Genomic DNA, 21,163 nt, shown 5'->3' with positions numbered 1-21,163 from the left:
AAGTTTAGGGGTAGAACAGGTAGATTGTAGAACAATGTCCTTGTAAGGGTGAAAGAAAGTTGGAAGCAAAAGAGGCGCTGGGGCTCAAATCAGCCTTGTCCTTGTATACCATAAAAAAGGGTTCTTTACAAGTTAGGCTGTCCACTCAAAAACTCGCCTTGCAGAAGTTATTGTGAAGGGAAAGGCAACCTTGGGAGTAAAGATAGACAGAAGAGTATCTCTGATAGGTTCAAAGGGTAGTCAGGATCAACAGAACCAGGTTGATATCCCACACTGTCACTGGGGACTGTATTGGAGAAACAATGTGAGTGACATCCAATACAAAGGCATTCACAAGGAGAGGCAAACATTCTTTTAAAAAAAAAAAACTGCAAAAGCAGGGTTTGACCCTTGATGGTACTCAAGGTCAAATGCTGATCTAGACCGGACTGGGGGAAAAAAAGGAATCATACCATAGAGAACTTTATGGGATGGAATTGTATTTTCTTGCACCTAGAGAAATATGCTTTGCAAGAGCGACAGCAGAGTTTGTGAGAAGTTGATTTCCTAGTCCTCAAAAGCATAGGGGCGTCTGAATCCAATAAGCCCCTGTGCCTTAGGATCTGCTCTTCAACAGCCAAACTATTAAAGCCAATAACTGAGAAGCAGGGTAGCAAACTGATCCTTGGAGTAGAATATCTAGACCATCTGGGAGGGCCCACAGAGAGTCTGCCAGGAGCGAGATGAGGTCTGAGTACCACGTCCTCAAGAACCAATTCGGTGCAATGAGAATCACCAAAATTCCCTTCACCTCGATCCTATGGAGTAGGAAAGAAAGATCATAAATCAGGATGAACTGATCCAATAGAGTCATCAGATCATCCACTACAAAAGCTAGAGGATCTCTGGATCTAGAGAGAAACCTGTCCATTTTGTTGTTAAACCTGGAAGCTAGGAGGTACAAGTCTTGCACCCCTCACCTACAATGTAGGTCTTGAAACGGCTTGGGGTAAAAAGATTGTTTTCTGGAGTCCAGACATTGATGACTGAGGAAGTCCGTTAGCCAGTTTTCCACGCCTGGGATGTGCTAAACGGTCAGGGCTGAAATATGAAGTTCTGCCCAAGTTAGGTTTGGATTTGCTTCTCACAGACTTCTAGTTTCACCCTGATGGTTGATGTACTGTAAAACAATGCAACACCATTGCTCAACTGAATCCTAGTCAGATGACCTCACAGACAAGAGGTCCAGCATGTAAAGGATAACCAAATTCCAGAAAATTGATGGGTAGACGAGTTTTCTCCTCCTCCCCCTCCTCCAATGACGTCAGTTGTCAAATTAAGATTATTTGTGCTTTAATAAATCATGTGTGATTCAGTTGAGAGAATATACTAACAGAAGAAACTTGCTAAATGAAAAAAAAATCTATATAAAAATCAAGAAAATTTATTATTTTTCTCTCAGAGAGAGAAGACGTCCGTTCCCCTAGGACACTTGCAAAAAATAGAGGCATGCTGGGAGTGGGAGGGGTTATACTGTACTGTCATTACAGCTTTGTTTTGCCAAGGTCCAAGTTCCTGAAGGCAGCAGCATAAACCCAAGGTACCTGGATACTCATTGTGTGTCCCATAATGTACAGTAAAAAAAAAAAAAAAAAGTTTTGGCTTTAATTACACTGACATTTTAGGGATTATTTAAAAAGAAAGCATACAATTTTAACAATTGCACTAGTCCATAGCTACCACAGCAATATCAGATATCATCTTTCCTTGATTTGAATGCTGATAGGTGAAATCTGATTTTGTACCATTGTATACAGTCATTACTTGGTATGTTAAACATTTAAGAAATACATAAAACTAAGTTCATTCGTCCAACTTAGTACACACAAGGCTCCCTGTCTTCCATCATAAGGACCAGCAGAATGTTGTATGAACATGACTGTGCACTGAGTGTTCCTCCTATATAAAATTAATTCAAAAAGAACATAAACAGTGACAAAATACTGATTTTATCCTATGGTATATTATACTAAAATTCTGCACTCTCTTACACAATGTCTAAAAATATTTTATTCTATAGCCTTTATCACCAATACTTAGCAATTACACTTTGCTTTTTTAGTGAAATGTTGATTTACTGTACTTTGTTTGAATATTGTGCAATACATTCTTGTTCTTCTTTATTATCTGACAGCACTGCAGGAGGACATGTTGTATGTTTGGTTTTGTAAAAATTCTGATTAAAAAAATGTTTATACTGGTGCATGCAATTTGTCTTACTGACAGAGTTCATGCAAGCCAGCAGGTGAATGTCTATCAATACAAAGTGTTCTCTTCACATGCTGTGCTGTCCTGAGCTGCTTCCAAACCTAAGCCCTACAAATGACTGAAGCCGAGGGATGTTGTCGGTCTGACAGCGAGGTGCTTATGAGCGTGGGTGAAGATGCTTTGCTGCAATGTGTAGAAGGGAACCGTGTATACACAGCTGGACAATCTAAACATTAAGAATCCACCAGATTGGAAGAGAAGTTATCTTATATTCCACCTTCAGGATGTCAGGAGGCTCCTTTTGCTTCCTAGACTTGGAAAGACCTGCAGAATATCAGCAAGTTATACGTTTGATTGACAGTGGAATGCAGGCAGGACAGTTAGAGGTTGCCAGGTATACCAAGCTAAGTTGACAGCCCTGGAATCCAACTCCCACATTGCAAGTCAGGGCAGTACACCCCAAAACCACTTATCTGTGCTTAACGGTCCATTTGGAACCACCCTGCTTAAAATCACATAAATTATTGCAGATAAACAGACGTAAAAGCAAAATTAACAGCAGGGTTAAGTATGTGTAAATATAAATCAAAATGCTGATGTAACCAGATGCAGGACGGTATATATTTCAATCTGCAAAGCTGTGAATTTGTATGTAAGAATGCAGTATACTAATGCAATAAGACAGCTTCTTACTGAAAACATGTTTTATACTGTTACACAATAACTCAAGGAAACACAGATGAAATGTGTATGTTTATATGATATACTGGGCCTCAGTTTGCAGAAAAAAACTGTCCTGGTCATCCATAGTATCCAATTAGTTACTTCCTTTTATAATACTAGTGCAGCAGGGAAAAATGGAAGGACTGTTTGATGATATTACAAAAATCAGATACTTCAGACTAAATTTAAGGCCCGTTGTCACTGGAAAGTTTTAGTAAATTCTAGCAGTGTCTTAGGCAAATGCAGCTAAAATCTACACTGACTGTCATTATTCAATTGTTTTCTGCATGCATGTGTTGTTGGCCATACCTGTACAGCTGGTCTCCATCCAGTAGGTCATTCTCATCTTCCAATCTGGAAACAAACAACCAGCTCTCTCAGCAGGGATGACACACCTGCAGAGCTGATGAGGACCAAAAATCTGAAGCAATCTCCTACCTTACATCTCAGAGCCTGCAACTTGCAACTTTACCTGTAAAGTGAAGAACAGAATATTACAAAAACTGCAATCTTTGAACTTCCACTGAAACAAGCAAAAAGCACCCTAGACACTGACCTTGAAAATTTGCTGGGTCCCTCTCCGTCTTCATCGTCAAATTCCATTCTGTTGAAAGAAAGTATGTGTGAGGTGGCGGAATATTTTGCTGGTAGCAAAAGTGTATTTTGCTGTTATGTTTACTGTCAAAGTTGCTACAGCTCAATTAGAACCAATCACAGTAATTTAGATATACTAAGGCCTCATTGAGGCTCGGTTCACATTTGTGCGATGTGGGAATGCTGCAAATATGCAGCGTGATCCCACATCGCATCCGCACATCTGGCAGTTCACACTGCCATATGCGATACGCAGGGGGTGTCAATTAAATGTTAACGACACCCCCCAGTTTGTTCGCATATCGCAGTGCGATCTGCAAGTTCGCACAGAATCGGATCGCACAAGTGGGAACCACTGTGCGATCCAATTCTGATGCGGCTCAAAAAATGCCTCATGTGCATGTTTGGTGCGGATACAGTGCGAATTCAGCCATACAAAGTGTATGGCTGAAATTCGCACCGCACATGAGATCGCATGTAATTTAGGAGCAGTGCGCTCCGAATTACATGCGATTACCGCATCCGCACAAGTGTGAACTGGCTCTTAGGCCTCTTTCACACGGCCGTTCAGTTTTTTTGTTCCGCTCCAGTGCTTTTTTTTTTTTTTCATGGAGCGGATGACACTTCGTATGTCCGCATATCATCCCATCCGTTTGCGGATGATATACAGACATAATGTATGTCTATGGGCATTGCGGATGTCAGCGGATGGCCCGTGTGAAAGGGGCCTTATCTAGGGGGATGCAGCATCGGTCTGATGCTGCCTATGTCCCCCGCGGCTCTAAGGCTGAGAACTAAGCAATCAAACATCGCTGATCGCTTGGTTCTCAGCGCTTCCTGAGCAGAGAGCTGGTGCTGGTGCTGGAACACTGGGCTGTGGAGGGGGTGGGAGCGGCCGGCTAAGGCTCTCAGCGGCTTGCTGGGAGGCTGAGCCGGGTGGTGGTCCAGGCATGTGGGCTGATCTCGATCACATGGTTGCAATCTTTCCCGAGCCTGGACCGCCTCTCTGTGTGATGTCAGCTGACAGCAGGCTTAAGCCCACTGTCTGCTGAAAATGGGTCACACTAGTGCGGAACAAACTGCACTCCTGTGATCCACAGGAGAAGTACAGAGACCCAAGCTTTGGCTGTTCTTTTTCCTTTAATCTTTTTTTATATATTTATTTTACTGGATGGTTTTATTTTCCTGCACTAATCAGAGACTAAGCCCCCGATCTTGTCTAATACTTCTATGGAGACAGTATGAAAGAACAGGAACAACTAATATTATAAACATATTCTGTGCAGTTGGGAATATAAGTCCGCCTTCCACGAGATTTTTTTTTTTTTTTAACTGTTTAACTGTAATGGGCAGAATACTGTGTTGTGAGAATAGGGACTAGCTGAAGGATATGTGACTAAGTACGGTCGTACAATGCTGTAGAAACACATTATGTGCCACTGATGTGACTTTTCCCACCATCCTGGCCCAGGAAACAGGAAACAACGAGGAGATGTGAGACATGGGCTCATTTTAAACAAACACACGCCTCTCTTCCCATTGATAACCGGACGATTCTTCACTCACACGGAAGGGAGGAGAGATCTTCATTCCCAAATGAATCTTTCAAAGGTAGAAAAGCGTTTGACAGCTCACATCCTATTCAGCAACCACCAGCAAGGCGATGCTGCATTTCCCTCTAAAACATACAGGATGATGTTAATGTTGCTCTCTGTACACATTGGGCTCTGCCCGTTCCTATGTAAAATAATCTAATCTCGCACACCACCTTTCTGATTGCCATATGTTTTGTTAGGTGTGTTCAGCCGGGTCTCCAGTTAGCTCTGCACACCCTTCTGGATGTCAGTTTAGGAGATGGCCTGTACAGATGGGAAAATGTGGCACTTAGTGGCACAAATAAGGTGGAGACAAATTTCCAAAGCACTATGGAGCAACAGGAGCCAAGTAGGCTCCATAAGTAAAGGTTTTAGAGACAGCCAGAAAGAAGTAGCTTTTAGACAGTACTGTTGAAATCTTACAGTATATTTTAGTTTTTGGTTTAATTTGGACCAGACCTTCATTCACTTCACTTGAATATTTAAAAAACGTATGATAGAATATGAAATACATTATGAAATAGTTCAAAACCAATTTCACATGGAAAACAATGCCAGTGTGCTGTACAAATCAGCAAAGATGGGCTATATTGTCAAGCAGAGGAAGCAACATTTATAAAAATATTAATGAAAACAGATAAACTGTCCTCTATCTATTGGCGCTTTAATGGAACAGAACGGTTCGGCTCGCTTTTGTGCTTTTCCACTGCTGGTACCGCATGGTACGGTGTAGGAACGGTTCGGTACGGTTCGGTACGGTACGGCGGCGCTTTTCCACTGCATGGAACCGAACGGTACGACTCTCAAAAACAGTACCACCTCGATTGTGGTTCCAAGAGGTACCATAACTGGTACCATATCCCACAATCCTTTGCATGCAGTCACTACTAGCCACTGATTGGTCAGAGAATCCCACCCACCCCGTTGTTATCCCACCCACTTAACTTTAGTACTACTTTAGTGGAAAAGCAAACCATACCGTACCGAACCGTTCCAACACCGTACCATGCGGTACCAGCAGTGGAAAAGCAAACCGGGCCAAGCAGGGACGAGTAGAGCCGAGCCGGTACTTGCAGTGGAAAAGTGCCATATGTAGGTGCCCGTGCAAAATGTACCTAAACCCAAGGGAACAAATCAAGGTCTGGGTTTGCATATAGTCAGCCCTCAAAATTTCCACTTGCCTGCTTGCATTAGGTGAGTGGAAATAAGCTAAGGGGTGTGTAGCCGCATCAGAGAGAGAGGGGGGGCAGACCCCTTTTAGTCTTTTTGAATTTTATTAGGTTAATTTAAAAGCAAAACTACAGCCAAACTTTTTTGTTGTTCCTGATGTTAATTTTGGATAAACTAGGGAAGGGTTAGCAGCTATGCCATGCTTTATTGATATATGTGTCCTTATCAGAGTGATTTACCTTAGCTTACTGTCCTGGAAAAATGAAAGCAAGTGGAAATCACACCATTGACAGATGTCATTGGGAGAGGTATCATCATCTGAATATATTCTCTATTCCAGAAAAAAAACCTATAAAATTTAGCTTTTTGCAGGGTTCCTGTGCTATAGACCAGTGGTCCTCAACCCTGGCCTACAGGGCCCACTAACAGGCCAGATTTTAGGTATTACCTTGGGGAGATGCAGACTAGAGTACTGCAATCACTGAGCAGCAAATGATATCACCTGGGATGTATTTCAGTTATCTTGAAAATCTGGCCTGTTAGTGGGCCCTGTAGGCCAGGGTTGAGGACCACTGCTGTAGACCAGTGGTCTACAAACTGCCTTTGTTTGTTTGACTTTATCTGGCCCTTGGGGCACTATTTCTCATACTGATATCAACAATGAGGTACTATTCCTTCCACTGATACTAACCACGGGGCCCTATTCCTCCCACTGGTATCAACGATGGACACTATTCCTCCCACTGATAGCAATGATGGGGCACAATTTCTCCCACTGATAGCAATGATGGGGCAGAATTCCTCCCACTGACACCAATGATGGGCACTATTCCTGCCACTGATACCAATAATGGGGCACAATTCCTCACACTGTAACCAATTCATGGGACACAATTCCTCCCACTGACACCAATGATGGGGCACTATTTCTTCCTCTAATATCAATGATGGGGCACTTTTCCTCCCACTGATACCAATGATGGATCACTATTTCTCCCACTGATATCAATGATGGGGCGCTATTCTACGGATACGAATGATGGGCTCTATTTCCCCCACTAATACCAATGATGGGCCATTATTCCTCTCTCTATTGGGGGCAATGAGGCACTGTTTACTCACACTGACCCTGAAGTATTTTCTACTCCTCCTGGCCACAGTCTGACCTAAAGCTTGAAGGACAGTAAAATGGCCCTTTGCTTAGAAAGCTTGGGGGCCCCTGATGTAGACAATGGTCAAAGAACAGGACGTTAGAATGGATCTCCCCAACAGGAAAGTAGACAGCTGAAAAATTGACCGAGGTTCCAATCATTTGCCACTCTGCCCAAAACTAAAAAAATAACTTTTGGCTGGCATTCTAATTAACACCTGTCTGTAGTTAGACATGTAAATTGCTATTCTTAGATGGGATGGTGAACAAAAAGTCCTGCGGTAATATGCCAGCGGCAAATAAATGCTCACAATGGCGGGATGATATCAAGTAAAAGTAAAACCACAGGCAACATTTCTTGAAGGTCTATTTAATAAGTTTGTGCAATGAGTTAGGATATGCAATAACCTACAGCAACCCCTCAGACTTGACAATTCCTTCACATAGTGAAAGGCGAGTGTGATTATTTGCTACAGGTTTCTGCATTTTTCTCTCTGCCAAACCGAAAAAGGTCCATGTTCTCCTCCGGAGACTATGACGTTTGACTCTCCATCATCTCCTAAATTATTTTGGTAGACGGATAATGAAGCAAGTCTCCAAGGTCAGCATATACCTTTCCCATAATAGGATGTATGTACTGATTAGGATCAGCTATCAACCAAGCAAGTTTAAGGCCAGGGAAGACAGCCAGCCCTGGCCTGGAAGAGGTCTTTGGAAATGAAATGCCATCTTTACAATTGATGTAATAAGGACCATTTACACTTCATCAGACGATCGCAGATGCTGTTGATTCTGAGCGGCATGCCTCCTAGGAAATGTGTGGCGTGCCTCCTGCTATGAGCTAATTAGATTTGGTAAATTGTCCCACAACCACATAATTACCATATACAACACAAGCTGTGGCTCGGAAGTCCCATCCGTTACTCCTTCGTGCACACGTTTACATAAAACAGTACATTTAAACTAAACGACTTCTCCTTAAAGGCATTTAAACAAAACTGCTTCTCCACTTCCCTGACAATCAAGCCTGGTAAATAAATTAAAATTGTTGGTAACATTTTGCAGGAATTCTGCATTTATTATGTATATCTGTACTCAACAAGAAGAATAATGAAGTCAGGTTATTCCTTTTTGTGTGATACCTTGGTGACCTCTAGTGGCAGAAACAATACATAGACTACAGATGTTAAAGGGCAACTTCACTTTTGTTTAAAAAAAATGAACAAATAAAAAATAATACCCCTTTAACCCTTAGGCTCCTTTCACGCGGCCGCTCCGTGTGAAAGGTCCGCTGCGGGACTTTTTTTTTTTTTTTTCCACGGAGCGGATGACATTTCTGTCATCCGCTCCGTGTGCCCGCATATCATCCCATCCGTTTGCGGATGATATGCGGACATAATGTATGTCTATGGCACTGCGGATGTCAGCGGATGACACCGCTGACATCCGATTTTCCTTCCTTTCCGTTTTTTACACGGAAGGAAAAATAGGGTTCTGTTCCGTTCAAAAAAACGGAACAGAACTGACAGGAGGAAAATCAGGTGTCAGCGGATGGTATTCCACTGACACCCGCAGTGCCATTCACTTACATTGATGTCCGCAAATCATCCGCAAAAAAATAGGATGATTTGCGGACACACGGAAAGCAGCGGAGCGGCCGTGTGAAAGGACCCTTAAACATTTTTTTTGGACTCTTCACCTGAACATTTTCCAAAACTTCCAAAAAACTCCTAGCCCATGTATGACAGCAGCATGGTGCTAAGTGGCTATTAAAGGATAAATTCGCCTTTTAAAAAAAAAATAATAAATGCGCATTTTTTTGCAGGGAACGGCAAACCTGTATGCACGGAGTTGACGTCATTGTGGCTCTCACCACTCACACAGCCGCAAACCCGGGGTTTAACTGGGTTAAAATAGAAGCGCCTTCAGTGGTGACATTGCGCCGATGGAGGTCTTCGTTCTAAGGTAAGTTTCACATAATGTGCTAGTATGCGATACAAACGCAAATGATATTGTCTTGCACGGTTTAAAGAAAATTTTAAAAAAGCCAGCGGTTTACCACCGCTTTAAGTGGAAAAGAGAGGAGCCTCCCTCTTTGATTAAGTTACATGCGAGGATCTAAGATGTAAAGAGGATGGAATACCCCACAGCTTTCCTGCACAACTCCTTGGACAAACACAATTACGTCTAGGAACCATGGAACCTTTTGGAGGCTCCACTCACCTGACTAAAGCCCCGTACACACGTACCGATTGTCGGCCGAACGATCGGCCGTCTTTTGTCCGAGGGCTGTCGTGTCTGTTGAAAACTGCAAAAGACTGCACACAAATTTTGTCGGCCAACAACAGCCGACTGCAGAAGTGATGTCATGTGATGGTTAACTTTCCCTGTCTTTTTTCTTCTCTGAGCATGCCCAGTCTTGCAAATCTGCTGTCGGCCGAATTCTGTACTGACTGGCGAACAATCGGCCGTTCTGGTGTTGGCCAACAAAAATTTTAATGCTTGCACGACAGATTCTGTTCGGCCGAAAATGCGCTGTCGGCTGTCGGAAGCATCATACTAACAAGCCGAAAATCGGCCGATCGGTCGTCGGCCGAATCTTTACGGCCGACAATCGGTACGTGTGTACGGGCCTTTACCCCCTCCACTCACCTGACTTACCCCCTAATATCTAGTATGCACCTTTCTGGGGGCCAACGCCTCAGGTTGTTCTGCTAGTCTTAGTGGTCAGGCGCTCTTGTTCCTCTCCCCTCCCCTTTCCTTCTTGAGCCGGCCATAGACAGATTGAAACTGGCCGAGATTCAAACCATGTACGGCCAGGCTGAATGTACCCAAGTAGATCGTTTTTTTTTGCTAGCGCCTGTTATAGCTGCTAGCAATAAGCACTGTGTTGTCCCAGTGTTGATGTCGACTGTGTTGATGGGGAAATTGAGCGATTTTCTTTCCTGCAACCAGTGAAAAAGGAAAGAAAATCGCTCTGTCTATGGCTGGCTTTAGTCTGCTTTCCCCTCCCTTTTTTTTTCTTATTACTACTGGTACTCGGCTAGTCTTTGTGGAGCCGTGTACCTATCAATAGCTATCTGTAGCACCTGTACATATACTAGTGCTACCTTACTATCTGATTTTAGTCTTGCAGCTGTTTTAAGGCCATTTGTTACAAATCTACTGTTTGCTTTTAAATGACCCATGTCGACTGATTCTGCTGTTATACTACTTCTTGGTGCCTTATGTCTTGCAATCCATGTAATCATGCTGCACAGTTGCACTACGTCTTCTTGTACAAAAAATTGTAAAATTGTCAGTTTTAAAAAAAAAAAAAGCATATACAATTACCACACAAGCCACATTGTAATTTAAGCATTTTTTCATTTTGTGTAGAGTAATGCCTCGTAAACACGCACCGATTGTTGGCCGACCGATCGGCCGTCTTTTGTCCAGTGTTGTTGTGTTGGTTGAAATGTGCTCTAGACTTGCACTGGACTTTTGTTGGCCAACAAAAACCAACTTCAGAAGTGATGTCATGTGATGGTTTACTTTCCGTGTGTTTTTTCTTCTCTGAGCATGCCCAGTCTTGCTCATCAGATTTTTGTCTGCCGAAATCTGTACTGACTGACGAACAATCGGCCGTTCTGTTGACGGCCAACAAAAATTTTATAGCATGCACACCAGATTTTATTCGGCCAAAAAGTCGCAGTCGGTTGTCGGAAGCATCATACTAACAAGCCGACAATCGGCCGATCGGACGTTGGCCGAAAATTCACGCCCAACAATCGGTGCGTGTGTACGAGGCATAAGAGAGGGTTATAACCCATTCTTTGCCAACTTTGTCCTATTTGGAGATAAGAAGTAAGGAAGTGAAAGGAAATACTTACAAAGTGAGGGAATCCCTGGTTGTCATCATTGGAAGATTTCCCCTTTATTAGTGTTCAAGTGACAACCAAAAATTTTAGATTTTTTTTTCACTTTTGGTGATAATGGTAAATGTTTTAACCCATCACCATTAACTAGTATCTGGACTTTGCAAAGGCATCTGACACAGTTCCTCACAAACGTTTACTATACACACGTATATATATATATATATATATATATATATATATATATATATATATATGTGTATATACACACATACACACACATATATATATATTTAGTACAGTAAAACTGCAGGCAAGGGCACTGGGGGGGCAAACTAATGTCAATTTATTTTATTTAGTAATGTAATCCAATAGGATTACAATATATCAGTGTGTTTGTGTGTTTTACTTTTCAAATTTGCCGCTGGTTCCACCCCCCTGCAACGTGACGCTCGCAGGGAATGGAAGTCGGGGCACAGAGCATCAGGCAGAAGATCCGGCCGCCGTATGCTGCAGGAATACATCGCGGGATCCTGGGGACAAGGTAAGTAACCTCTTCCAGGATCCAGCAATGCTCCCTGGCGGTACCCTGAGTGTGGCTCGGGGTTACCGCTAATGGCACTGAAATTCCACCCCGAGCCACACTCCGGAATACTGCCAGGGAGGTTAACAGTCTCTGGACTGGCCTGCGACACGTGCGCCGCCTATCTGTAATAAGACACACTTGCCACCTACTAATACGTGTAGTACTGCCAGGCTAGCATCCCTTTTTTATACCTGCAAAATTTGAAATCCCGGTTTGACTTGAACACCCCTCGTATATGTTGTATAGTGCTATGAATGAACTGTAACATGTGTTAAAGTGTAACAAAAGACAAAACATTTCTTTTTTTCATTTTGGATAGAGCAGAGAAGGATTAGAACCACTGTCAGTTTTCATTCCTGTCTGTGCCCTCCTTATGGAGATTTACCTTCTCTGTTTGTCCTGTTTACAGTTATCAAGGGTAAAAGTAAAGTAAGGCCCACAACAGCAATAGAGGGGAAATCTTTCAATGTGGACTCTAGCTCTGGTGACACACCGGGATTCCTTACTTTGGAGGGATTTCCTCTCACTTCCAGTTTCAGCTATGGGACAGGAAGTAAAGGGAAAGCTCTGGGACATAGGGGGAGATTTACTAAAACTGGTGCCCACAGAATCTGGTGCAACTGTGCATAGTAACCAATCAGCTTCTAACATCAGTTTGTTCAATTAAGCTTTGACTATAAAACCTGGAAGCTGATTGGTTACTATTCACAGTTGCATCAGATTCAGTGGGCACCAGTTTTAGTAAATGTAAAGAATGTAACTTTTTTTCTTAATAAAACGCAGAAAAAAAAAAGTAAAACACTATTCAATAATCATTAAAATAATATGCTGATGTGCTATATCATATATACAGGTGTATACCACAGCAAGAGCCCAAGCAGTTTAACCACTTCCAGACTGCCTCCTGCAGCTTTACTGCTACAGTGCAGCCACACTGCGCTGGATCACGTATATATATATATATATATATATATATATATATATATATATATATATATATATATATATATATACACACACACACACACACACACACACACATGATCCAGCATTTCTGGGTTGGGGGCACGCAAATATGTGTCCTCTGCCCCCTGTCATTTCCAATGTTTGGCTGAGCGAATGACAGAAGAGGGCCTTGTGTGGGTAAACAACACAGGGCTCTCTACAGAGAGCAGCAATGTGGCTTTTTCTATTCCTCCATGCAAAACAGGGAGTAAAAACAGTCCCATTGCTTAGTAAAAGCAGTACACACTATACATGTTACACCTCTTAGGCACACAGTTAACCCTTTGATTGTCCCTAGATGTTAACCCTTTCCCAGCCAGTGTCCTTAGTACAGTGACTGTGTATAGTATTACCACTGATCACTACACTAGTGTCACTGGTGATGTTATTGTCATTTAGTCGATTCTCACGCACTATCACAGTCCCACTGTAAGTCGCTGATCACCGCCATATCAATATAAAAAAAAAAGAAAAGAAAAAGAAAAAATTCCAGTATACAGCCATGGCCAAAAGTTTTGAGAATAACACAAATATTCATTTTCACAAAGTCTGCTGCCTCTGTTTTTATGATGGCAATTTGCATATACTCCACAATGTTATGAAGAGTGATCAGATGAATTGCAATTAATTGCAAAGTCCCTCTTTGCTATGAAAATGACTTAATCCAAAAAAAAAAACATTTCCAATGCATTTGTGAAGAAGGCTTCAGGGCATCCAAGAAAGTCCAGCAAGCGCCAGGACCTCCTACAGTTGATTCAGCTGCGGGATGGGGGCACCACCAGTGCATAGCTTGCTCAGGAATGGCAGCAAGCAGGTGTGAGTGCGTCATCTGCACGCACAGTGAGGAGAAGACATTTGGAGAATGGCCTGGTGTCAAGAGGGGCAGCAAAGAAGCCACTTCTCTCCAGAAAAAGATCAGGGACAGACTGATATTCTGCAAAAGGTACAGGGACTGGACTGCTGAGGACTGGGGTAAAGTTATTTTTTCTGATGAATCCCCTTTCCGATTGAGGCATCCGGAAAAAAACCTTGTCCAGAGAAAAAAAGGTGAGCTCTACCATCAGTCCTGTGCCATGCCAACAGTAAAGCATCCTAAGACCATTCATGTGTGGGGTTGCTTCTCAGTGAAGGCAGTGGGCTCACTCACAATTTTGCCTAAGAACACAAAATGGTAGAAAAACTTCCTCTGAGAGCAACTTCTCCCAACCATCCAAGAACAGTTTGGTGAGGAACAATGCCTTTTCCAACATGATGGAGCACCTTGCCATGAGGCAAAAGCGATAACTATGTGGCTTGGGGAACAAAACATCAAAATTTTGGGTCCATGGCGAGGAAAATCCCCAGACCTTAATCCCATTGAAAACTTGTGATCAATCCTCAAGAGTCGGGTGAACAAAAAAAACCCCACAAATTCTGACAAACTCCAAGCATTAATTATAAAAAAAAAATGGGGTTGCCATCAGTCAGGATGTGGCCCAGAAGTTGATTGACAACATGCCAGGGCGAATTGCAGAGGTCTTGAAACGAAGGGTCAACACTGCAAATATTTACTCTTTGCATAAACATAATGTAATTGTCAATTAAAGCCTTTGACATTTATGAAATGCTTGGAATTATATCTCAGTATGCCATAGTAACATCTGACAAAAATATCAAAAAACACTGAAGCAGCAGACTTTGGGAGAGGTAATATTTGTGTCATTCTCCAAATTTTTGGCCATGGATGTATATACCGCAGTCTGTAGACGCTATCATTTTCACGCAAACCAATTATTATACATTTACTGTAATTTTTATTTGCCAAACACATGTAGCAGAATTTATGAAGAATTTTTTTTAGATATGTTTTTATAGCAGCAAGTGTTTTTATTATTTTCAAAATTTTCCGTCTTTTTTCATTAAGTCCCCATTCACACTAGCGCGACTTGTCAGGCGACTTGGTCGCCTGACAAGTCGCGGTGGGTCGCCTGCCATAGATTAGCACAAGACCCGTTCTAATAGGAGCGACACAAGTCGCTCCGACTTAGAAAAAGGGTCCTGTACTACTTTGGGGCGACCTGGAGGCGACTTGCATTGACTTCAATGATATGAAGTCTGTGCATGTCGCGCCGAGGTCGCGGTGCACAGAGGTCGCCCCGGCAAGTTGTGTCGCCCCTGTGTGAATGGGCTCTTAAATATTTGAAAATTAAAAACCCAGTGGCGATCAAATACCACCAAAATAAAGCTCTATTTGTGTTTAAAAAAAAAATATTAATTTTGTTTGGGTACAGTGTTGCATGACCGTGCAATTACTAGTTAAAATAGCGCAGTGCCAAATAGAAAAAAGTGAACTGGTCATGAAGGGGGTAAAACTTCTGAAGCTGAATGGTTAAAACGCAGATGCATGCACAGTGCCATACTAATAGCAACAAAAGAGTGCAGTCAAGCTAAATTTCTGGTAAATAATTATAAAAGTTACAGCTCATGTAGCATGGCATACATACTGTACATATCAAGAGCTGTGTACCACACTGAGCATGAAAAATGCTGGAATAAATTTGTTTTCAAATGAATGAAACAGTTTGGGGGACTTTAGTATATTATTGTTTTTGTTGCTATTTATCTCTGTCTCTCTGCATTTCTCTATTGCCCACTAGAAGTGAACTTTCATTCTGCAGAATAAATACATGGGCCAGTCTGCTGTAGCAAAACCTGTGAGTGCCATCATGTGGTCATATTTGGTATAACACCTCATTAGCAAACTAATTTTATCATAATGCTATGGGTAACTTCAGCAACCTGTAAATATAACTTATTAAATATCATTGAAATTTCTATTGTGTTTATAGCACTGAGCACCTTAGCGCCGAGTGGGTGAGATAAATAGGCATCCCTTTGTGGTGTGCATGCCAGTTTCCTTACTCGTTTTTTTTAGGAATTTATTAAATATCATATTTTAAATTTTATATAAATATTATGGATAATGGAACTTAATGTGCAAAAATCCCTGTGCAAAACAGAACATTTTTCAGCTAATTTACAGTTATTTATTATAAATCACAGTGAAAAACTGGATTTTTGTCTTACCGTAAAATCCTTTTCTCTGTTGTTCATTGACGGACACAGCTGCATAATCTTCATTTGACCGTTGGGTTATGCTGCTCTTCCTAGGAGTAGGACACTAGGCGGAAAAAAGTTAACAAAAGTTAACAAAGCTTAACTACGCCTATAGGGCAGTCCCAGGTGGTATACGCCCACTACTTTCTGCTCTAGGATATCAGTTTTGTAACAAGCAGTGTCAGAAGAACACATAACCCAACTTCACAGAGGGGTGGGTGCTGTGTCCGTCAATGAACATCAGAGAAAAGGATTTTACGTTAAGACAAAAATCCAGTTATCTCTTTCGTGCATTGACGGACACAGCTTCATATCTTCATTTGACATATGGGACGTCCCAAAGCAGTATCAGCATGAGGGGTGGGAAAAAAACACAGCAATAAACAAAATTCCCAACAAGGGCTGAACTTAGCAACCGGTAAACCAAGAGCTCAACCAGGAACAACTGGAGCTCACCTGACAAAAAAAATACACCCTCAAAGAGGACTAATCCTCTCCAACAGCGGCCTGCAAACCCTTGCGGCCAAAGGAAGCATCCGCAGATGCCAACACATCCACCTTATAAAATCATGTAAAAATGTGCGCGGACAACCAGGTAGCCGCCTTGCAAACCTACACCACTGACGCATGATGACGGAAGGCCCAAGAGGCACTAAGCTCCCATGTAGACTGCGCCTTAATAGGGAAAGGAGGATCCTGACCCTTAATGGAATAGGCATGCACCACGGTCTGCCTAATACATCTGGAAATGGTCGCAGCAGATGCAGCCAGCCCCTTACAGGGTCTATCCGTAAGGACAAATAGGGAATCCGATTTTTGAAATGACTCAGTTGCCGCCAGGTACACCCTGATTGCCCAAGCCACATCCAAAAAATGTAAGGCAATCTCTTTAGGGTGCATAGGCTTAGGACACAAGGAAGGTAACATGACGCCTTTATTTAAAAGGAAACCAGAGACGACTTTAGGAAGGAACGACTGGCAGGGTCAAGGCACCACTTTATCTCCATGAACCACCAAGTAAGGTAAATTACAAGACAAGCTGCCAACTCCGACACCCTACGTGCAGAAGAAAAATCTACTTTCTGGGACAATGTAAACAGAGATATCTCGCGAATATTTTCCAACGTCAGTTACTGAAGAACCGACAGCACCAAGTTGAGATCCCACGAGGGCAATGGAGACCGCACTGGGGGAGCCAAGTGGCAAACCCCCTGAACAAAGGTGCGAACAACAGAAAGCTTAGCCAAAGAACGATGAAAGAAAACAGCCAAGGCCGATCCTGGCCCTTGGGGGTACCCAAGGCCAGACACTGCTCCACACCTTGTTGCAGGAAAGCCAAACTCAGAGTCACCGAAAAGAAGCCGGAGTGAACCCCAAGAAATTCACATCTGCAAAGTACGCTCTTCAAACACGATGGTAAATCTACCTATAAGTAGATTTACTAGCTTACAGCAGTGTGGGAATCACTGATTCAGACAACCCTCTAGCCTTCAGCACCAGGCTCCCGACAGCCAAGCCGTTAAAACCAACGACTGTAAAGCAAGATGGAAGATTGGCCCTTGAGCCAACAGATCTCCTCTAAGAGGAAGTCTCCAAGGAGCATCAGTGACCAACCGTATCAGATCTGCGTACCAAGACCAGTCTGGAGCCACTAGGATGGCCGTAATCCCTTCTGCCTCGAGCCTACGCAGGGGTCTTGGCAGAAGCTCTAAAATAGGAAAGACACATATCAGACAGTACTGCACAGACCCAAGCACCTTCCTGTTGAGACGAGAGGCCAACAGGACCACCTCTGGAGTTCCCCACCGGAGACATAACTGATGAAACACCGCCAGAGGAAATGTACAGTATATTGATCGGTAGTCTGGATTCTTCCAGAGTCCAGACCCCTTGAGCACATTCGGTGCCAAGAAACGCCACCCCACTCGGACAGACTGGCATTCATGGTGACCACTGTCCAGTACAGGGGAAGAAAGATTTACCCTTTTGAAGCGCCAGAGAGCGAAGCCATCGACTCAGGGACCCTCTCGTACAGGATCAGATTGTCTAAAGACTGTTGATTCTTGCCCCACATGGCAAGAATCTCTCTTTGCAGAGGTCTCGAGTGGATAGATTTTTGAAACTCGTCCAATGGGAGAAACACCCTGGCTGAGGCCCAGTCCAGAACAGACCCAAATAGTCCAACTAGGTCTACGGAACCAGAGCCAGTACCTGGAAATTTCATTTCCAACCGAACTCTTGCAGAGTCCCCACAGTAATCTGCCGGTTGTCCTTCAGAGCAGTCGGAGAGTCTCCTCGCAGAAGATCATCCAGGTACTCCAGTATCGCAATTCCCCGCTGGCACAACAATGCCAAAACCGGGGTCAACCCGAGGGGTTCAGGTGATACCTCTTTAAAATTCTCCCCACCTACAGTAAGCGGAGGAAGTGTTGATGACTAACATATATCGGAATATGAAGGTAAGCGTCCTTACTATCGATAGAGGCCAGAAGTTCCCCCTGATGTAGGGATGCCACTACCGTACGAACAGACTCCATTCAAAACATCTGTATACGCAAAAAGCAACCTCCCTTTCCTTCCTGGGACCTACAAACATTAAACAAACGTTCCGATTCTAAAACCAGAACAATCACCCCTTGTACTAGCAAGTCTTGCACCGCCCCAAAGAGACCTCGCAGGCGGTCTGGGGATAAATGCGAGAAGACCGAAAACTCAGTTTTGTAGGCGGACCGAATCAGCTCATGGAACCACTTGTCTTGAATCAGGGAGGTCCATGGGTCCGGAAAGAAGCAAAGATGTCCCCCCCCACCCCCAGATACGGATAAAAGCACCCCTTCAAACAGAAGGGGTGTTTGTCTGCAGGTCGGGAAGGACCCACTCTCGGCATACCAGACCAGGTCCTCATGGAACCTCTGGAGGAGGTCTTTCCAGGGAGGCTCTGAAAGACGATTCCCCATAAGGGGAAGATCACATAAGGCCTTCTGGAAAGTCTGGTCTGCAGACCAGCATTTTAGCCATATGCTGCGCCGAAGGATCATTGCTGACACAGACAGCCCAGAGACTAAGGGAGCCGCATCCAGAGAGGCATCGCAGACGATCTGCAACCCCTGGACAAACTAGTCCGCTAGCTCCGCAAAGGCAGGAGGAATCTGTTCCCCCTCTGGATCCTGGCGCAATAGCTTTGCCCACCCTGGAAAGTCAGGGACACCATGATATGGTGAACACCGGCCTAAGGACCGAACCGGCCACAGTAAACATGTGGCAGACCAAAGCCTCGGCTCTCCTGTCAAAAGGATCTTTTAAAAATGGAGACTCCTTCACTGGAAATACGGTGGATTTGTTCAGCCTGGAGACCTGAGAGTCCACCACAGGTGGAACTGGCCACGTACTCCACAGAGACTCCTCAAGGGATACCGTTCATTGAAACGCTTAGGCACCGCCATATTGCGTATAGAACAACTCCACTGACTCATGACAATTTTGTCACAATAGGCGGGAAAAAGAAAATACATTTGCCGCTTTAGAGGATATGCAGGCCCTGAGAGGACTGGCGCCTCTGACGCAGCAGCAGCTGCATCCCCCATGTTTTAAAGTTTCCTGCATTGATACAATCAGTGTACCCATCAGCGCTTTTGCATGTGCAGTAAAAGAGGAATCAACCTCACCGTCAGAGCACCTGCATGGACGCAGACCCAGTAGAGTCGCTATATGCTAAGCTCACCCTGAGAACATAACAAGCAGGGGAGGTCACTGACCACAGTCCCAGAAGGAGACGCCAGCTAAAGGTCCACAAATGGACCACCTATTTGACTTAAGGGTTGCCCTCCATAGAGGACACAATAGGACACAGCCCCCTAGAGGGGGGAGAGGGGGCCCGCCATGACACACAGGCAGAGAACCCTCACCCACACCAAAATGGCTGCTTCACATCACTAAAAAATGCAGTACCCCCCAGGACACCCCCCGGTTCAAGGGGGCGCCAGGCACACCGTATGGGGGGGGGGGGAGCGGACGCCCGTCCGCAGCTCTATCAACCCGGTTAGCAGTTTGAACAGCCTGGTCATTAGATCGGACAGCTTGGCCAGCAGCTCGGACAGACAGCCGTGAGTAGGCCACAAAGCCGCGGCCTAAATTTGGGGCCCGATCCCTCCGCGTGAGTTGCGAGTCTGCCGGCAGCTTTGTTAGCTTAATCAGCAGCTTTGATAGCTTGGTTAGGAGCTCGGTCAGCTTGGTCAGTCACTTGGACAGCTTGGTTAGTCATTTGGACAGCCAGTTCCGTCAGCTGCGAGTAGGCCGCAAGACCACGGACTCATTTTTTGGTCTGATTCGGCCGTGTGAGGCACGCATTCGTCGGCAGTACCGTCCGCTGAATCAGTAGCTTGGACAGCTTGGTTTTTTCACTTGGGCAGCTTGGTCCAGCACTCGGACAGCTTGGTCAGGAACTTGGACAGCTGTGAGTAGGCCGCAAAGCCGCGGCCTCAACTTTTGGCCCGATCCGGCCTCGTGATGCGCTCGCTGGCCAGACTGGGAAGACCATACCGATCTAGGATATTCAGTCCATTGTCAAGTCCGGCAGTTGATTGTAGTTCTCACAGGAACAGAATTGATTGTAGTTCTCACAGGAACAGAAAATAATAAAAGAATAAAAAGATTCAGTTTAAAAAGGAGAAAACGCCAGGACCAGAGATCCCAGCACGGAACTTGGTCCTTACTCCTGACTAGGCAGAAAAAACTAAGATCCTAGAGCAGGAAGTGGGAGTATACCACCTGGGACTGCCCCATAGGCATAGTTAAGCTTTGTTAACTTTTGTTAAACCTTTTCCACATAGTGTCCTACTCCTAGGAAGAGCAGCATAATCCATCTGTCAAATGAAGATATGAAGCTGTGTCCGTCAATGAACGAAACAGAAAAGGCATTTATTTGGATTACAAGGTACAATTTGGGAAATCAGACACTGTAACACGGTCACAATATAATCTCTAATTCTCTACAATTATTAGTTTTATGTAAATATGCTTTATTTAGAACAAGCGTGAGGTGTGGGTGCTCTGGTCTAGTCACAAGACCAGCTCCAGTGTAGTGGAGGGACAGCCATCAACGGATGCCCCATAGTAAGCCCAAGGATGACATCACCACATG

At 44.0% G+C, this 21,163-nt stretch overlaps 1 protein-coding gene across 2 annotated transcripts in view; it reads right to left on the bottom strand.

Moving 5' to 3' along the window:
• Positions 1 to 21,163, bottom strand: part of ARNT2 (aryl hydrocarbon receptor nuclear translocator 2) — a 228,672-nt gene that overhangs the window by 160,475 nt on the left and 47,034 nt on the right. For both annotated transcript variants that reach the window (XM_082253227.1, XM_082253228.1), the window contains one exon: positions 3,527 to 3,574. In XM_082253227.1, the coding sequence (XP_082109353.1) occupies positions 3,527 to 3,574 (48 nt within the window). The remainder of the gene's footprint in view (positions 1 to 3,526; positions 3,575 to 21,163) is intronic.

The sequence above is a fragment of the Pelophylax lessonae genome (assembly GCF_965119305.1).
Source record: "Pelophylax lessonae genome assembly, chromosome: 4".
Lineage (NCBI taxonomy): Eukaryota > Metazoa > Chordata > Amphibia > Anura > Ranidae > Pelophylax > Pelophylax lessonae.
Note: the sequence above shows the minus strand (reverse complement) of the source record. Positions and strands in the feature narration are given on the sequence as shown.